This window comes from Balearica regulorum, chromosome 2, assembly GCF_011004875.1.
Source record: "Balearica regulorum gibbericeps isolate bBalReg1 chromosome 2, bBalReg1.pri, whole genome shotgun sequence".
NCBI lineage: Eukaryota > Metazoa > Chordata > Aves > Gruiformes > Gruidae > Balearica > Balearica regulorum.
In genome coordinates, this window is record NC_046185.1 from 61,585,333 (window position 1) to 61,603,906 (window position 18,574).

The window sequence follows — 18,574 nt, forward strand, 5'->3', positions numbered from 1 at the left end:
CTGTCACAGGTGAGACTGTAAATGGTAAATTCTAGTGGATCTACATTGATGTTTATTATTTATTACTATTAAGTGAACTCTCACCCTTTTTCTTTTAAAATTAAATATTCAGCATATTAGTTATTTGGTCTGATCAGTTGTTAGATCCGAACATTTCTGATGCAAGCTTTTGAGACATTGGTGGGGTTTTTTTTTATTTTCAGTCTAAATTAAATTTCTATATCAAACTCATGAAACAGCATATGAATCTTTGAGAAAGACAGATAAGATATTTAACAATATTCCTTCGAGAAATATTTTATCTTTTTTTCTTTTTTTTTCCATACGGAATCCTGAAATCAAATAGGAACCTCAGTAGGATTGAGCTAGTGTGGGAAAGGTCAGCTCTTCTAGGAGGCATGCAGAATCTGTAAATACCAAAGAGACAGTCAATGTGTCTTACAAATAATTTGCATCTTGTTTGGGGGAATCTTGAGATTCCTTAACCTTCTTTAGATTTTTGAGAATAAATATTGATGAAGGAGAAAAATCTTTCAGACATCTTGGTTTCCCTCCCTTCTCCACATGTACAGGTGGACATTTATCAGTTCAGTCACCTTATATTTCTTGTTGTATTTTCTTTAGCACTGCTACATTAGTCTCACTATTTTGCCTCTTACTATTTTACCTCTAATCTACACTCCTGAGAGATACCCACATCTGTCCTTGGGAAGTCTTCATTGATTAAAACCAACAACAACCTTGTAATGTCTCTCTGCAACATCATTACAGCAAATTGTGTCAGGAGTTAAATAAGAAGACAATAATAATTTAAGCATCATATGTAGCAACCTTGAAATAATTCTATCTAGCTCTTCCATTTAATTAATGTTTTGAAAAAATCTTATGTTACATTAATACTTCCTGTGCACTTGCACTAAAAAAAAGATTAATTTTAAGCACTAACAAAGAATTTTAAAATAGTCTGCAGACAAATGCACACACAAACTATATTATTTGAGCTCTAAATTAGTGATGCTAAATAACAAAAGCAAGGAAATGCACAGTGAAGCAGGAAATGTACCATATGTTATTGTATACCTGGGCACAATGGGGACACTATCTTAATGGCTTTCTTAATGTTCCTGTTGTACTAGATATTGGTGGACATATGGTATGCTGCCTTTTTATATGCCTGTGCATTTTCATGATTTTGTTAGCTGACTTTGATAGCATTTTCTATTTGTCTGCTATTAGGAAAAGGGCTCTAAAATGTTTTGCTCATTTATCTGGAGTTCAAAACCCAGATTTTTATTTTACTTATTCATTTGTAACCCCTTTTTTTTTTTTTCCCCCTTTTATTATTAGACTTTCCACAGTTTTAGTCCCTGTCTGGCAATAATTTGTAACACAGTCATGTAGTCCTTCCACGTACAGAGGGGTTTTGACTCACTCTCAGTGCTGGCCGAACAGACGGCTAAAGCAACAGCAGCAGCTGCAGAGCTGACCGGGCTTTGCACAACCAGGATGGGCACTCGTGCAATCGGCTGCTTCCCTGTCTGCCCCACGGAACCTCGGCAAGCCCCAGTCAGAAGCAGACATGGTTCCCATTTCACCTGGCTCCCTAGTGCCCTCCCACCACGTGGCTGAGGGTCAAAACAGAATAACTGCCTGCCCCAACCCTTTCAGGATACCAGGTGTTGTCAAGGTTGGTTAGTGCAGACTACCAAGGGGAAAGATTTCCCTAATTTTTTAATGACACAAACTCCATAGATGTTCACATTTAAATAGGCTATTCATTACTGCTGTCACATGGAATACAAACATTGAAGGCACAAAAGTGCAGAACTACTCAGGAGGATTATCACAGAATCACAGAATTGTTTAGGTTGGAAAAGACCTTTAAGATCACCAAGTCCAACTGCAAACCTAACACTACCAAGTCCACCACTGTATCTTGTAAACAGAGAAGATCAATTGAGCCAAACTCTTCTGACATACATGTAATATACTCCAGTTATATCTTGGCAAAAATTCCCTTACATGAGGCAGAGATCTCAGGAGTTCTTACAGAAGGTGTTTGAAGACTCTTATAAACCAGCGTGGAAATGAGAAGAAGTTGTTGTACATTAGCTCATCAATAGGCACTTTTAAGTTTTGTGATTCATTACAGATTGGGACTAGTCTTTTAAATAAGAATGTCTATATGTTAGTCATTTCTGGCAAGCATGTATGCTTTCGTATAAATATTCAACGCTTGCTATTCTATGTATTCTTGTACTGGTTTTAGTAGTAGCTCATGATATGTCTAACTGCATTAATTTGATTATGAAATAGAAGTCAGAATGAAACTTACTATTTTATAGATGGTATACTAACACCAGATTAAGTGCTTCTAAAATGTTTCAGTAAGAAATATTTTAAAAACAAGTAACTTGATTTGTCTTGAAAATGTAATATGTGTATTCCCAGGGGAACAAGATGTAATTTAAATCCATACCCATCAGTTATGGCTTATATTTTTCAGATATTTTTAGTTTCTTTTCTTTAAATTTATTTTAAAACTCTTTCAGTTGCTAGTTTTAGGGATTTTTTTAAAATTTATTTTATATTAATTTTTTTTTTTAGGTTAGTGAAAGGAATGGAAAAGGAAAGAACTATGAATGGCATTGCAATAATATACTCACACAAATATTTTTAATAACAAGGAGTTGTTAATAGAACTTATCTAGAATTTTTAATAAGGCAAAGTTATTATTGGAAATCATTAAAGTAATTAAAAAGGAAATAGCCATCTGTATCAAAAAATTTCCAGTGAATTTCAGTAACAATAACTAAGTTTCTGATCAATCCAGTCTTGTGTATCCAGCAGGGTGAAGAATTTGGCAGCTTATTGATTCTTACTGGTGTAGGGCTTGGCAATCAGTCTGTATCTGGAATGATTAGTGGGCATGTTCATCAGTAGACAGGAGCATCATGGGGTCTATGACAACTGTAAGCAATGACATTGTTGGGCTAGCACAAAGGCTTTTATACTTTGGCAGCTTACTGATCCCAGGGTGATTTTGATAAGTGATGCTACGTTTTCCTAAGAACATAATGGGCTAACTTGTTTTCTAAATAATACACATATTAGATTAATTTGTATGCATAATGACCTGACTGACTCATTCACACTGCTAGGAATTGCGTTACAGCTATGAAGAACCAGAGACCACTGTGTTCCACAGTTTGCTAAAAACTCTCAGGTTCCTTGACTTGTTCAGACATTGTTCACAAGACTTTTAGGCTCCCAGAGTCAAGACTAAAGCAATGGGTTTGTGAATTCCTTTCTCTGAAAACCTGTTCAAGATATATAAAAAAGACAAGAAGAACAGTAGTTGCACTGTGGTTTGTGATAGGATTTCAGTGAAGGTACATGAAGGTAACATGGAGAGAATTGGAGATTCTCCTGTGCTTAAAGCACAGGAAATTTTCAATTAACCATGAATGAGATAAAAACTAGTAATATACAGAAACAATTTAGATCTGCCAGGATTTATTCACTCTTACATGTGCTCTTCGTGGGTCAGTTTGTAGTGTAGCTACTTTGGGCAATACTTGAGCTCATAAATCTTGATAAACCTGTGTTGTTCTGTGCAGAGCTACTGAATGCCTGTTCACTGTGCTCTGAATTCCAGAGAGTATAATAGCCTGCTTCTGGTGCCCAGCTTGAGTGGATGTTCTTGTTCTGCTGCACAGTGTTATTGAAAATGTGATTTATCAAACTAAGATTTATTAAAACTAATATACTTTTAGCATTATTATGTTTTAATAGTAATCTTATGATTATTTTTTTGTAAATAATCTCTCCCTATTGCCATTAATGCAATATGAAGACATTATGCTGGACCAGCGGGTAGATTCTGTCAAGTGAGAGGTTTGAGATGATATCTTTGATCTTTTTCACTATTCTACACATTCCCTTCTTTCAATAAAAAGACTCATGAGTTATAGGTAAGTACTTTAAATGTATCTTGAATAGCAGTACTGCAGTTCATAACTGTCAATCAATAAATAATAGCTCCTAGTCATCAAAAGAAAGGCAAGCAAGTGTAGCCTACTTCTCACTGTGAAAGACAGTAATTGCTCTGAAACCCTATACTTCTTTATTAAGGAATCTGTTGAAAAAGTATCCAATGTGTACTATAGAGTTAACAGTACTAAAAGGTTTTCTTATCTAAATTCTACTGTGTCCTACTGAAACTTTTTCCTTGGAAGAAATTTGATCTGCAATTGTTTTAAACTTAAAGTGGCTTTTTTCCTTAGTGTTGTGGTCACACTTTTTAAAAAAATTTCATTTCAGAGTAAAGAAACAGAAGAAAGTGAACTCAGGATTTGGGACCAGAGAAAATTCCTTCTATGTTGCTGGAGATTCTACGAAGACAATGAGTGAAGGTGCAGGAGATCATCAAACAGGCTAACATTAAAGAGCAAGGACAAAGAACTTACGTTCCGCATTAAAACTTACAGGAAAATTTCATTGAAGAAGTGCATGCTAGACACATATGTATTCATTGTTTCTATGTATCCCAGATTTTTCGATAAGAACTGGGGAAAATATGCTAGTGTCTGTGTACCAACTTAGAATTTTTGTGGACAGATGTCTGTCCTTCCTGTCCAGTCTTCTTAACTGCTTTCTTCTAAAGCAAAAGGTAGACTTTAATTAACATGATCCAGAGTTTACTTTTGGGAAACAAATACTTCAAAACGTACATGGTGTAGGAGAGAGGTTTACAATCAGTCCTGGGAAGACAATTAGTCTGAAATGGAAGTCAATAATTTCTTTCTTGCTTGCTCTTATCTTTTTTGATTTCATACAGCAATGGGCAAAAAATTCTGTTTCTTTTGTTCCTCAGTTCTACCAGGGTGGCATGCATATTACACCTTTCTTCCATTTAAAAAAAAAAAAAAAAAAAAAAAAAAAAAAGAAAAAAGGTAATATTTAAAGAAGAAAAGACATTTTATTTAAAATACCCAAATATTGTCACTTATTGTTGTGGTTTAACCTGGCAGGCAGCTAAAACAACCACACAGCCATTCACTCACTGCCTCCCTCACCCCACCTACCCCCCCCCCCCAGTAGGATGAGGGAAAGAATAAAAAAAAGATAAAACTCATGGGTTGAGATAAAATCAGCTGAATAGGTCAGAAAAGGAAGAGAAGAATGAAGAAAGACTATACAAAACAAGTGATGCACAGCACAAATCCTTACCACCCACTGACCAATGCCCAGCTAGTTCCCAAGCCATGATCCTCCCCAGCCAACTCTCCACAATTTATATACTGAGCATGACATCATATGGTATGGAATACCCCTTTGGCCAGTTTGGGTCAGCTGTCCTGGCTGTGCCCCCTCCCAGCTTCTTGTGCATCTCCAGCAGAAGGCTCGTGCCTCCTCACTGGCAGGGTCTGCGAGCTGAAAAGTCCTTGACTTAATTGTAAGCACTGCTCAGCAACAACTAAAACATCAATGTGTTACCAACATTATGTTCATACTGAATCCAAGACACAGCACTATACCAGCTACTAAGAAGAAAATTATACCTGCTGAAGCCACTTATAAATTTAGATTAAAGAAGTACCCTTTCTTTTTGTGTTTCTTATAACACAATAGAAATACATAGAAATAATGTATCTCAAATTTATCTTAATGTATATATATCACATTTTTATTTAAATTTGAGTTTATTAATTAATTGTCCATGTAAAAATTGTAAATATCACATAGGAAGTAACATGAATGTATTAAGATGAACTGCAAAAGCAAATTTTGACAATTTTGGAAAATTCTTGAGCTATAAAAAAACCAGCAAGCTTCAGCCATCAAGTCAGATACAAATTATAATGTATTACTCGTTGTAATATAGAGTTGCTAATGAGTATATGCAGATGCTTTTCACAAAGATTCTGTGAATTTGCTGTAATTGCTCAGCTCCAAGAGCATTCTAGTTGTATTTAAATCCAACAATATTTCTCCTGCCACTAACATATTTCATCTGCTTCTAAGCGTGATTCAGAGATTGTGTAATGTCCTCTTGATTTCTCTTGTAATTTACCTAGGACCATACACAGAGAAGCAATTATTTCCACAATTGGTAACTGAGCTATGGAAAGCTTTGTGAAGAGAGGGTGTGTGTACAGTTAAAATTTGCTTAGATTCAAGTGCACGTTGGTCAAGTTCATGAACGGAAAACATTAAAGGTTATTAATTACATAGGAATCATGTTTTGCCCAGGAATTCCCTGAGCTGCAGGTGGTTGGAAGCTGGGATCAGCCAGCGGGCTTTACCTGTCTTAGAGCCTTCCCTAAGCACCGGCTTTTGGCCACTGCTGGAGATGGGATGTTAAAACAGGAGGACATGTGTTTTGATTACCTTCTTCTGTTCTTAACATTCTTTCATGTTTTCAAATGCTGACATAATCCCAGCCATTATCTCTTAGGATACACTAAGGGGTACATGATGAAGGGATGCTGTCTTTCTCTGTTGCCAGCAGCTGATACACGAGTTTGTCAACAAGGTACAGCGATACTGTGAGACCATTTATTTTTAAATGAAGTGTAAACATTTAAAACTTATAGGGATTGATAAGAAAATAAGATTCATAATACTTTTTTTTTTTTAATCCAAACTTCCTCCCTTGCTTAGCTTACTGGTTCAAGGTTTTATGTTACACAAAAGATCTCTGGCCTTGTTCCATTCATTATGAAATGACACACTGACTTTCTCTAAAACTCCATCTGCTTTTCGTATGCCAGCATCTTCATGACACCCCAGTGTGCAACGTAGCCATATTGAAAATGTCAATGTGCACAGTAGAAATGGAAAGTTCATAATTATTGATTTTCAAACACTGTAACAGCCAAATGTGCTTCTATAGTTACACTGAAGCACTTGAAAATGCAGTAATGCCACACAACAGCTTACTGATAAAAGCTTGTATCATTTAGATAAGCTTTAGAGACAGGGTGTCGTGTCCCCCCCCCCCCCCCCCCGCCCTTTTTTTTTTTTCTCTGACAAGCCATTAGAAATATGGATCTTTTAGAGATAAAACCCTAGGATTTCAGCAATTGGGTAAAATCTCTTTAAGCTCCAGGGTCTCTTTTCAGCCTTGCTAAAAATCAAGCTGAATAATTTTATGAGTTACTGGGGAAACTAGGATTCTGTCTTTCCCCCTCAGTATCTTCAAACATGTAAGAAAAACAAATAATGTTTAACTGGTGCTGGAGAACATTTATGTGCTAACAGCTTCGTAGTGTAGCATGGCTATTGATGGAAATCAACAGTTAGAAGCTAGTTTCTGCTGCTCTGTCTAGTTTTACCATATAAACCTTTAGTACATGTTCACTGTATTATAATACCCAGCAGGTGTGACATACCTGGCTAGTCCAAAAGCCATGGTAGCATCATCAGATGATGCTAATTTTAAAATTTATATTTCAGTATATCAATACAGTATCTTTTCTTTCTCATGAGGAAATTAGTTTCTGATGGGGTAGTTAATATTCACATTTATCCCACACACTTCTTGGTAATCACTTTATTGCTCATATTTTAATTTCAAGTGCTTCTTAGTATGGCTATTTAAGTTTTGTTGCTTGACTGTGATAGATCACACATGTTGCTTTTATTTCTCATAATTTCTCCCCATTCTGTGAGTAAAAGAAAAATCAGCTACTTCCATTAAGCACATAAAATATTTCAGCAACTATATACACAGAGAAATTCGGAGTTCTCTGTGAAGAATTAAACCCATAAACTAGTCACTTGAAAGTAAGTCAAAATAAGACGATACATGATTGCACTGACTGCAGTTGAGAACGTCAGAATATGTTAATTTATGACCTTTTCATCATAATACGAGAATGTCTCCCGATCTTAAATATACATCCGTGATATTTGCCTTATAACAGAATTCCCATGCATTCCTCTTCACATTTTACACGTGGGAAGTGAAGACACACGGATTTGTGCAGAAGTGACTGGCTCAAAATCACTAAGGATAAATATGGGAAAGTCAGTAAAACTCCTAACCCTAAATCTAGTTGCAAATCACTGAGCTGTTCTTCACCTCTTAGAGAGAATGATATGAGTGGTGCCTAGAAAAGTGGATTGCCTCTAGAAAAACTTCACAAAATCTAGTCTTTTTTGTTTTCATTTTTAGGATGACAAATAGCATGGATGTTTTATGTGGATCAGTTTTACAAACTGATTATAAACACAATAACAGAAAGACCTACAAATAATTTTCACAACTGGCAAGTTCCATTAAACCTTGTTTAATACCATAGAAGTGTATACTATTTTATTGGTACAAATGCAGAAAGAGAGGAAAGAATGATATATGTGCTCTGGTGGTCATCTCGTAGTTGATAGGGAAACAGTGGATAACACTGTGTTATGCTTCCTTTTTCCTAAATAAAGCGCTACTTTTCTGAGAGACGTCTCGATCTCCCTCTACAGTACTTTTGTAAACACTTTTCAAGATACGTGCCAAAACAATGTGTTCTTATTCCACTGTTCAGTGATAAACAGTAGAGAATAGCTATGAAGAAGATAATGACTAGTCATGAGCTCTGCCTCCAGGAGGGTGTGAGTTATCAGTGTTTCATTAAAACTGGTGACTGTTTTCCTACTGAAATCTCTACACATTTATTCCCCAAGTCCTACTGTCTCCATGACCTCCATGCCTAAATCTTACCACAATTGAAGGATTATCTCAGAGTAACCCAAGTCTATTTTCCTCATTTTAAGGGAAAAAAAAATCCTCCAATACTAAATATAAAAATATTCCTCAGAAACAATAAAGATTCTTGGATGCTTTTTACTATTAAAGACTTTTTATCACATGACTTCAGGAAGAAAGTAAGCAATTTTATTCCACTGAAACCAAAAAAGGTATATTGATATTTTTGTACAATCTAAATCAAAATGATCTAAAACTCAAACACTAATTTCAAGGGATATTCTCAATATGTTCAGCAAATATAACTATGTTAGACTGCAAATGTGATTCAGTTGCTAGTTTAATCATGAATAGAATATTTTCCAGGCAATGCCATTTCAGAGGCCAATTGATTGTAATTAGAAAAGGGCCATGAATAACTGCATATGCTAAGATTGGATAAAATAATTCTTAGGGTTATTAAAAATTGAAAGGAAGAAAATGCAGATAAGAAAAGGACAAACAAAGCCATGCAACTTATCATTTAAGCTTTAGGGATTTTCTTTGTAAGACAATCTAAAATGAAGAACTATTAGCATACCGTCAATCAGTGAACTCATCAGAAGATAAAAGTGGATTTGCTAATCTCATTAACTGAACAAAATGCTATGATACACATACAATAGACTATATTTCTGTTAATAAACGAATGCTTTTCTTCCAGTCAGATAATCAATAAAAATACAAATAGATTCAACATAGTTGCTCATTACACATCGCACTACTGTATTGGTATCCACAAACAGAATTTAAGAAGTACAGCTTTGAGAGTTTTGAAATGGCAGCGTATTTCCGGAGGCGACTGTAGTTATTCCCTAATGTTCTGTTGGATTGATTAGAGCTCAATGAAAACATAGAAGTCTCTCTCAGAGAAAAAAAAAAAAAAAAAATATTGTGTGGAGTACTTAATGCCATGGTAATTCTCTAAGAAAACAAATCAGAAGGAAGAGTCTGAAATTTTGAGGTGTCTACCCTTAAAAGAAAAAAAAGAAGCACAGTATCTTTAATGTCTTTTGATGTATCTTAGACATGTATTTTGAAACATCCATCTTTAAGAACAAACAAACAAACAAAAGAAACCCAAAAGTTTTTTGACATGATTATAAATTCATATGATTAATCACATATTTTGTTCTTTCCTTGCTGTATGGTAATTCTGCATCTTATTTTGTCTTATTATGTATTGCCAGATATATTGTTATAAAATCATATTGAGTGGAATAGGAAGGTTAAAGGTTTTGCTACATTTAATAGAACAATGTTTGGTTTCCAACCTAAATAGCTTATGAAAGCTTACCTGTAACTAGGTATAAATAATCATTGATCAGACTCTTCTTGCAGTGTTGTTGTGGGTTGACTGACTGCCAGGTGCCCACCAAGCCGCTCTCACTCCTCTTTCTCCACAGGAGGAGAGAGAAAATAAGATGAAAGAGCTTGAGAATCAAGATAAGGACTGAGTGCTTACTAATTACTGTCACGGGTAAAACAGATTTGACTTGGGAAAGTTTAATTTATTGCCAATTAATAACAGAGTAGGATAGTGAGAAATAAAAAGCAAGACTTCCCCCCCCCCCTCCCCACCCCACCCCACTTCTTCCAAGGCTCAACTTCACTCCTTCACTCCTGACTCCTCTACCTCCTCCCTTCGAGCAGCACCGGTGCACAGGGAATGGGGGTTGCGGTCAGTCCATAACAGCTCCTCTCTGCCACTCCTTCCTCATCACATTGTTCCCCTGCTGCAGTGTGGGGTCCCTCCCATGGGATACAACCCTTCATGAACTACTCCAGAGTAGGTCCTTCCCATGGGGCATGGTCCTTTGGGAACAGATCACTCCACTGTGGATTCCCAATGGTCTGCAGCTCCTGCCAGAAAACTACTCTTGCGTGGCCTCCTCTGCAGGGGCTGCAGCTTCTTTCAGGGCACATCTACCTGCTACAGCATGGGCTTCACCACAGTCCTCTCCAGGGGCTGCAAGAGAACTTCTGCTCCAGTGCCTGGAGCACCTCCTCCCCCCCCTCCTTCTCTGGCCTTGGTGACTGCAGGGCTGTTTCGCCCACATTTTTCTCGTTCCTCTCTCTCACAGTTGCTGTGCAGCATTTTTACCCTTTCTTAAATACGTTATAAAAGAGGAGTGACCAGCACCACTGATAGGCTCAGCTTTGGCCAGTGGCAGGTCTGTTCAGGAGCTGTCTGGAACTGGCCCTGTCTGACATGGGGGCAGCTTCTGGTGTTTTCTCACAAAAGCCCCCTCTGCTGCCCCATTCCCATTACTAATATTTTGCCACAAAAATGCAATACAAGTGTCTTTATTCCAATAGTAAAACATTTCTTTCTGGAGTAATGTGAACAGTGGATAAAATATAAGTTAGAGTCAGCTTACCCCATTGTCTTAATTAAGCAGATTTGTGCTACCATTATTCAATAGTTGTGATCTCTTGTAAACCATTGTATCAATTCTTTTTGGGCTACATGAATTATCCAATACAACCCTGGCTGTGCTGCAGTATAGTGAACTGTTCCAAGGTAGTCAAAATTACTATACTTCTCTATGGTTGATAAGACCTCTTTCCGATACTGTCATTCATTACCCTAATTAGCAGTGAGAAGTCAGGAGTAAAGAATGACACAACTGGATCAACAACCATAGAAAAAGCTTTCCTAGTTTATTACTAGTAAATTACAATTGTGTTCGAAAAACATACTGTTGGTTTCCATTCTGTTAATAAAAATAAAGCCACTCTGTATAACTTATGAGTTAACATGTATAGGTTGAAGGAAAGGTTATATTATGTGATGGGTTACTTTTTTTCTAGAGCTTCAGACTTTTCTAGCAGTTTCATTCAACCCTGGCATAGGCATGCTAGATAAAATCGTATGTTTTTCTCTGCCCTTACATAACTACAAATATTCTCTAATGAGAGATATGTCTAATGCTTAAGAAATGAGTATTTTACTCAAAGTGAGATAGATCCAGAAAGAACAGTTGAGGATACCTCTTTTTATAATGCCATTATCTTGCTAAGTATTGCTCGATAGCTGTGAGATAAAAGCACTCCACTAGAAAGTAGAAAAATCTTCTTGGAGAGAGCCAGAACCAGTTTTCTTCTGGTAAGGAAAGGTTACTTTCTTTTTTTTTTTTTTTTCTTTGAAGTATTTTTTCCTCAGTTTGGCTGCCAAACTGAAAAATCAATTATCATAATCCTTTTTAAATACTCTGCATGGAACAGCATAGGATTCTGGATAGTTAAAGGAATCTATCCAAAATTGCCGTATAAGCATCTCAAAGTTTCAATTTCATAGCACCAGGTTATCAAACACAGCCGAAACAAAATAGAAAACTGAACAAAAATTTAAACGCTATTTTTTCAGTATGTATTGTCTTTTCTAGTGTTAAGCAACTTTACTTTATTTTTAATAAGCATTGTAATTGTGAACCCTTTCTCTTTCTCCTCTTCATCACTTTCTGCCTTTGATCTTCTTCTCAGCTTGCTGCCATGTAAATAGGGCACTTGAGCATTTTGAGCTTTTCGCTGCTCACTGCAGTTATTCTACTCATCCTTTTGCTTTGTTTATAGGAAAAAACTTTGCAGTCTCTGCAAATTTTAATATACTGTTTTTAACAAATTTTAAAATCCGGAAAATCATTATTTTGCTGAACAGTTAAGTTAAAAAACATTCCTGTGTTTAACAAAATTGTATTTTTAGTGTATGTTAACTTATACTATCTCCTTTATGGTCAACTATGTGCCATGTACTGGTATATATTTTAACAATCTTGGTTTATTTCTGATGAATCAAGTTTTGGAACCCTTTTCTATTTGTATAAGACAGTTCAGGAATATCTATTTATAAAATTCTAGAGATGTACTATGTAGCCATGGAGGTAATAATGTTACAGAGTTCTGGGTTTGGATTTTTTTTTTTTAATAATTTCTAGCCTTTATTTTTTCTTTAATTTTTAATGTAAATTATATTTTTTCATTAAATTTCAGATTTTTTTTCAAAAATTTCACAACATGCAAAGATGCTCACAGTAGTTCTATCAGTTCTACAAATAGATGCACTTTGTGCAGTCCAAAGCAACGTAAGATGAAATTTGCTGTCATCAGCAAGTAATATCTGGAACTTCTTTTGGGGAAATATTAGATATCACTTTGACGTGGTTTAGGCCCAGCCGGCAGCTGAGCGCCACGCGGCCGCTCACTCACTCCTTCCCCAGCGTGATGGGGAGGAGAAGTTAACAAAAGGCTCGGGTCGAGATAAGGACAGGGAGAGCTAATTATCATCACGAGCAAAACAAACTGAACTTAGAAAAAGGGATTCATCTAATTTATTACTAAACAGAATAGAGCAATGAAAAAAAAAAAACCAAGTAACATCAAGCCTTAAAACACCTCCCCCCACCCCTCCCCCCTTCCCGGGCTCAACTTCACTCCCGGCTTCAAACTCCGCCCCCCTCAGCGGCACAGGGGGGGGAATGGGGGGATGGGGGTTGCGGTCAGTGCAGCGCACATTGTTTCTCCGCTTCGTTGTCCTCGGGGGGAGGACTCCTCTCATCGCTCCCCTGCTCCAAAATGGAGTCTCTCCCACGGGCTACAGTCCTTCCCGAACTGCTCCGGCGTGGTCTCTTCCATGGGGTGCAGACCTTTAGGAGAAAACTGTTCCAGCATGGGTCTCCCACAGGGTCACAAGTCCTGCCACCAAAACCTCCCCTGGTGTGGTCTCCCCTCTCCACGGGTCTACCGGTCTGGCCAGGGACTTGCTTCAGCCCGGGCTTCCCACAGGCCACAGCCTCCCTCGGGTACCTCCACCTGCTCCAGCGTAGGGTCCTCCACGGGCTGCAGGTGGAATCTCTACACCCCCTCATTCTCCCTCCATGGGCTGCAGGGGAACAGCCTGCTTCACCATGGTCTTCACCACGGGCTGCAGGGGGATCTCTGCTCCGGTGTCTGGAGCGCCTCCTCCTCCCCCCTCCTCCTGCACTGACCTTGATGTTACATCTCCGCACTTCCCCCTCCGGATGTAAAAAAACTTCCCACCTTCTTAACTATGTTATCACAGAGGCGCTGATTGGCTTGGCCTTGGCCAGCGGCGGGTCCGTCTTGGAGCTGGCTGGCATTGGCTCTGTCAGACACTGTGGAAGCTTCTAGAAGCTCCTCACAGGAGCCACACCTATAGCCCATGCCCCCACCCACTGCCAAAACCTTGCCACACAAACCCAACACACACTTGCACATTCTTCCATCAAAAGGCACAGTGTCAACCTTTTGGTTTTGCTTCATTGTGATTTACAATACTGACTTTGCTTTATCTCATTATTCAAACCTTGTATCATGTAATATGTAAGCAGCAGAACTAACTTAGAAAATACTGAATATGAAAAAGATTGAGTGTTTCAGATATATTAAGGGAAAACATGATATCTTTAAACTTATTGTAAATTCCTAGGGTCAAAATTTGATTGTTTGTCATGATCAGAATACACCTCGATACGCATTTTTTTAAAAAGAAGAACAAGTTAAGCTGGAAGTGTAGTAAGGTTAATAACCACATTTTATGGCTTGGTAGCTCTGTAAATCTGCTGTTACTGCTTTTCTTCATGTATGTTTGTCACAGAGACACTTTTCTGCATATTGTGGATTAAAAGAAAAATGTTAAAATGCATGAGAAAATGCAGGAGCATTTTTGGAACATAAACAGGACTCTCTTCAATGAGAATGAGGACTACACATATAACTTGGCAGGTTCTAGCTAGCTGGGAGCTAAAAGCTGAAAATCACCAGGGTCCTCAACGATAATAGATTAAATGTTCAATTTTTATTAATTCAGGCCACTAAAATTCTCACAGTTTGCATCAATCTACATTCCAACCTACATCAGAGGGAAAATAGAAAATATTTTTTAATTATATGTTGGATGAGAGTCTTTTAATGGATTCAGGGGAAAAGGGAACCCTATGAGTTGGATAGATCTTGGAAGTCTTGTGTATTTAAAATTTGTTTAAAAATATATGTGGTTGAAACATATAACCAGAATCTATAAATGTGACTGCTCTGTAGTTCTTTATCTTATTCTGAAAACATTGTCCATAGAGCTGAAAACATCTTATTAGGGAGACTCTACTTTCACCCCATACTTCTGAGGAAAAAAAAAATCAAAAAAAAATCAGATACAACACTGATGAAAAATCATAATGAAGATACATTTTAGTTACGAATTTTCTTTTCATTCTTTCATTTGTTCACTTTGTTTGCATATGTGGAAGTATGAACTTCATGCTTGAGTCCTCTCAACAGTCTCAGTAAGAGGAAGTTTATTCCTTCAAAACTTAGAATTGTAGTTTGTCTTTGTGTCCACATAACACTTTGAGCAACCGTATGTGAACAAGAAAATCAGATTAAGTTTTCCATATGTTTTTTGTTTAGTTTTGTTTTGTTTTTTCTAGAAACTTGAAATTTTTCTGTGTCTTTATTGTATTATTAGGTATTTATTTGCAAACTAATCTGAGTGATACAGAAAGAGCTTCTTTTGTGTTTAAAGTTAACAGCATCCATAATTTCTATTCTAATTATGTCAATATTTTTTCTTTTTAGAAAAACAAATTTTAGAAACAAATTTAGTTTATAAAACAAATAATAAATTCATGTGACTATGTGTATCTCAGTTCCACCTGCAATACTATACAAATTCATTTTTCTTCATAACACTACGTACTACACTATTCAAAAGTAAAAAATAACTTTATAATTACAGCTAGCAAGACTTGCATGTTGCTGTTAAATGGCAAGAAATATAGTTCAAAGTCTTAAATGGAGTATTCAGACTCTGAAAGAAAGAGAGAAATTCAGAATGGTAGAGGAAAAAAAAAATTAAAAAGTAACTTCTGCCTAAGCCAGTTCCCCTTTCCTATATCTCTATGTATGCTGGTTTCTAAACATGAAAATCAGGATAGGTGTAAGAGACACACGAAAAGGGATGACTAAAAACTACTGTCAATACAATGTGGAAAAAAAATCTCTCACTGTTATGGGTATCACTCTCTTGAAACTGATCCCAAAGGGAAAGAATGGCTCCATTTTGCTTTAGAACTAATGCACAGTATAACTCAAAGTGCTCTTTAATTGCCATTTCTTCAGGCCTGACTTCCCATAGTAAAACATTTCACCCATAGAAAAAGGCTGTTGAAGATTTAACTATTTTCTTTAGACAGTGCCCTCTGGGAGTGACAAGGAAAGGAAAGCCTAATTTTTTACTCCTAACTAATTTTCAGACAGTAAAAAGTAGATGCTACAGGTCGAAAGATAGTCTTTTCTCGCTAAATATTTATTTTTTACAGCACAATTGCTGAAGCACTTTTGAGTGAGTATATTTCAATGATTTGTCCAAAAGTAAACTGGCCCTATAATATTTTGAAATGAAAGGGTCTTCAATAAGCTTTGACGCAGTAACCATCTAAGCTATTAGTTTAAGCATATCAAACTAATGTAGTGTATTGATTTGGAGTCTGTGTAAGATACGTATAACATGTCATACATTATGAAAACATTTGTGCATTTAGCAAAAACAAATCAGAAAATAGTTTTAATATAAAATACTCCACTAATTGTTAGTTAATGGTCTTCTTATTCAAGCTAGAAAAGGTATAACACAAAAGGGAAAGCTTTATACCCAGGAGGAAATGATAGGAAGGATATTTTTTGCTGAATGGGAACATTATAGTGTGTAGTTCACAGCTTCTATTGTTTTCTTATAGCTAGAGATTCCATATTCTCTGTCCTAAACATTTAGATTTAAGACTATTATTGACTTAACATTTTCACTGAAAATTATTTTCCCAATATATTTATATTGAATTTAAAAAGCAAGTAAGTGTTGTTGCATGCAAATACAGAAGATCATAAGGAAGTGGTACAGGAATGCGGTCTTTTTCCAACGTACATCAAAGCTACCTGGCCAAATGCATGACACGGGGAAGAAAGACAAGTGCTAAAGAGACAATAATTTGTTAACTCATGGATCATAGCACTGTAACACTGCAGTCCAGAATAACATTTTGATGATGAGTAGGAAAGAACTGAGAGCTTGTTAGAGATACAAATATATTTGAAATATATGAAACAGATTGGGTCACCTCCTTTTCCAGCAACCAGTGTGTACCATGCAATCCTAGAGATTGAATGCATTTAGCATGATTTAAGGCACTGATGGCAAGAGGCTTAATGAACTTAATAAGGTTAAATGAATGCATCTGAATCTAAATGTAAAGGAAGATCTATATCTGTTATATTCACAAAACTCCTATCAGCCTCTGTCCTTACTCATGGAAAGCTTCCATCAATGAGAAATGTGGAATAAAACCTTTAGAACTGCAGCGCACGTGTGTGTGTAGAAACACATAACCTAAAATACAAATTTTTCCTTTGCTACATACTTATCTTTAGGTTTGACATCAGTTAGCAAAACAGAATTAAACTGTTTTAGATTTGGTTACAAAGTTCTGTAGCAACTTTTTTAAAAGATGTAAAAATACATGGATATTAAGACAACTACTCAAAGTGCATGTTAAATGTATCATCCTTGCTGTTTATCATTCAAGGAAAATATTTGTGTGTCCTACTTTTCTTCCTCAAGTCATATATATTTGAAGAAAAGTGCCCAAAGTGAAGAAAAAATTAGAGAACATGATCAAATGATGAAGAGATAAGAAAAAGAGGTAGGAAAACAGAAATGGTTAATGCAGGTAAAGGCAGAAATGTTCAAAAGGAAGAACGCAAATTTCACCCAAAGAATGCTTTTCTTTATGATCAGGGTTTGCAATAACTAAAATATAAGATTTAAATATAAGAGCTATAAGATAATTATAAATACATAAGCAGTAACATAAGCAAATATGCTACAAAAATTGCCCATAAAATGATAAAAGCAGAAGTATAATAGCCTTTTCATCCTTACACTACGCAGTATATTGGGACTCATTAGTTTAAATCTTCTTCAAACAGTTTTCAAACATTGTGTGGCAGAATGCATGAACTTGAGGAAGAAAGTAGGTGATAGGGACACGTTTCCAGAATTCCATACTGTACATAGTTAGGCTGTTTACCAAGTCTAACAAGAAAGATAACCTTTTCCAATTCCATGGGATATAATTTAAGTTCTATTAAAAATATTTCTCATGTTTTTGCTATTCAACATTTGAAAATAATAGTTACCATGGGTGGATGATCTGGGTTTTTTCAGGATTTCTTTTAAAAAATATCACTCTTCCCATTTTTATTTTTTTTTTGTTTGATTTTAATTGTGGCTTTTTGAAGACATTTTCCACTTTCAGAAGTGACAATATATGAATAAGCTGGATGTATTTTCTCAGATATGATTAGGGTAATGAAGAAAAAAGAATGATTGGATTTATTATTTTTTTTTAACAAGTTCACCCTCTAAAGCCAATCAAAAACATCTTTGCTGACAATGATTTTTACTGAAAAAAAAAAAGAAATCTTACTGATATCTGAATTAGTAAAAGTTGCTGAAAGATTAGTTTAAACTAATTCTAATAATCAGATGTTTTTAAAGTTTATCAGATGCATAACTATTAAATTCATAAATGTTTTCATTGAAATGTATGGTTTTGAAGAATCTTTTTTTTTTTACTAATGTTTACTGATTTGAGATAATGTCAAATGAGATTTAAAATCACTTATTAATAGATTTCTAATACTGGCTTTGTGATCTATATTGTTTTATAGGTTCATTAATGGTTTTGGCACAAAACCTAGGGTATACTTATAAAACTGCTGACAAAACCAGTATTGTCCGAACAAAACATAACTGG

The 18,574-nt window shown here is 36.0% G+C and overlaps 1 protein-coding gene and 1 long non-coding RNA gene across 2 annotated transcripts in view; one reads left to right on the forward strand and one right to left on the reverse strand.

Annotated features, from left to right (window-relative positions):
* The window catches only part of CCDC102B (coiled-coil domain containing 102B), a 188,768-nt gene extending 179,342 nt beyond the window's left edge, over positions 1 to 9,426 (forward strand). The window contains exon 6 of the mRNA XM_075744533.1: positions 4,325 to 9,426. Coding sequence (XP_075600648.1) covers positions 4,325 to 4,414 — 90 coding nt within the window. The 3' untranslated portion in view covers positions 4,415 to 9,426. The remainder of the gene's footprint in view (positions 1 to 4,324) is intronic.
* LOC142600411 (uncharacterized) overlaps positions 1 to 18,574 on the reverse strand; it is a 70,924-nt gene that overhangs the window by 33,204 nt on the left and 19,146 nt on the right. The window lies entirely within an intron of this gene.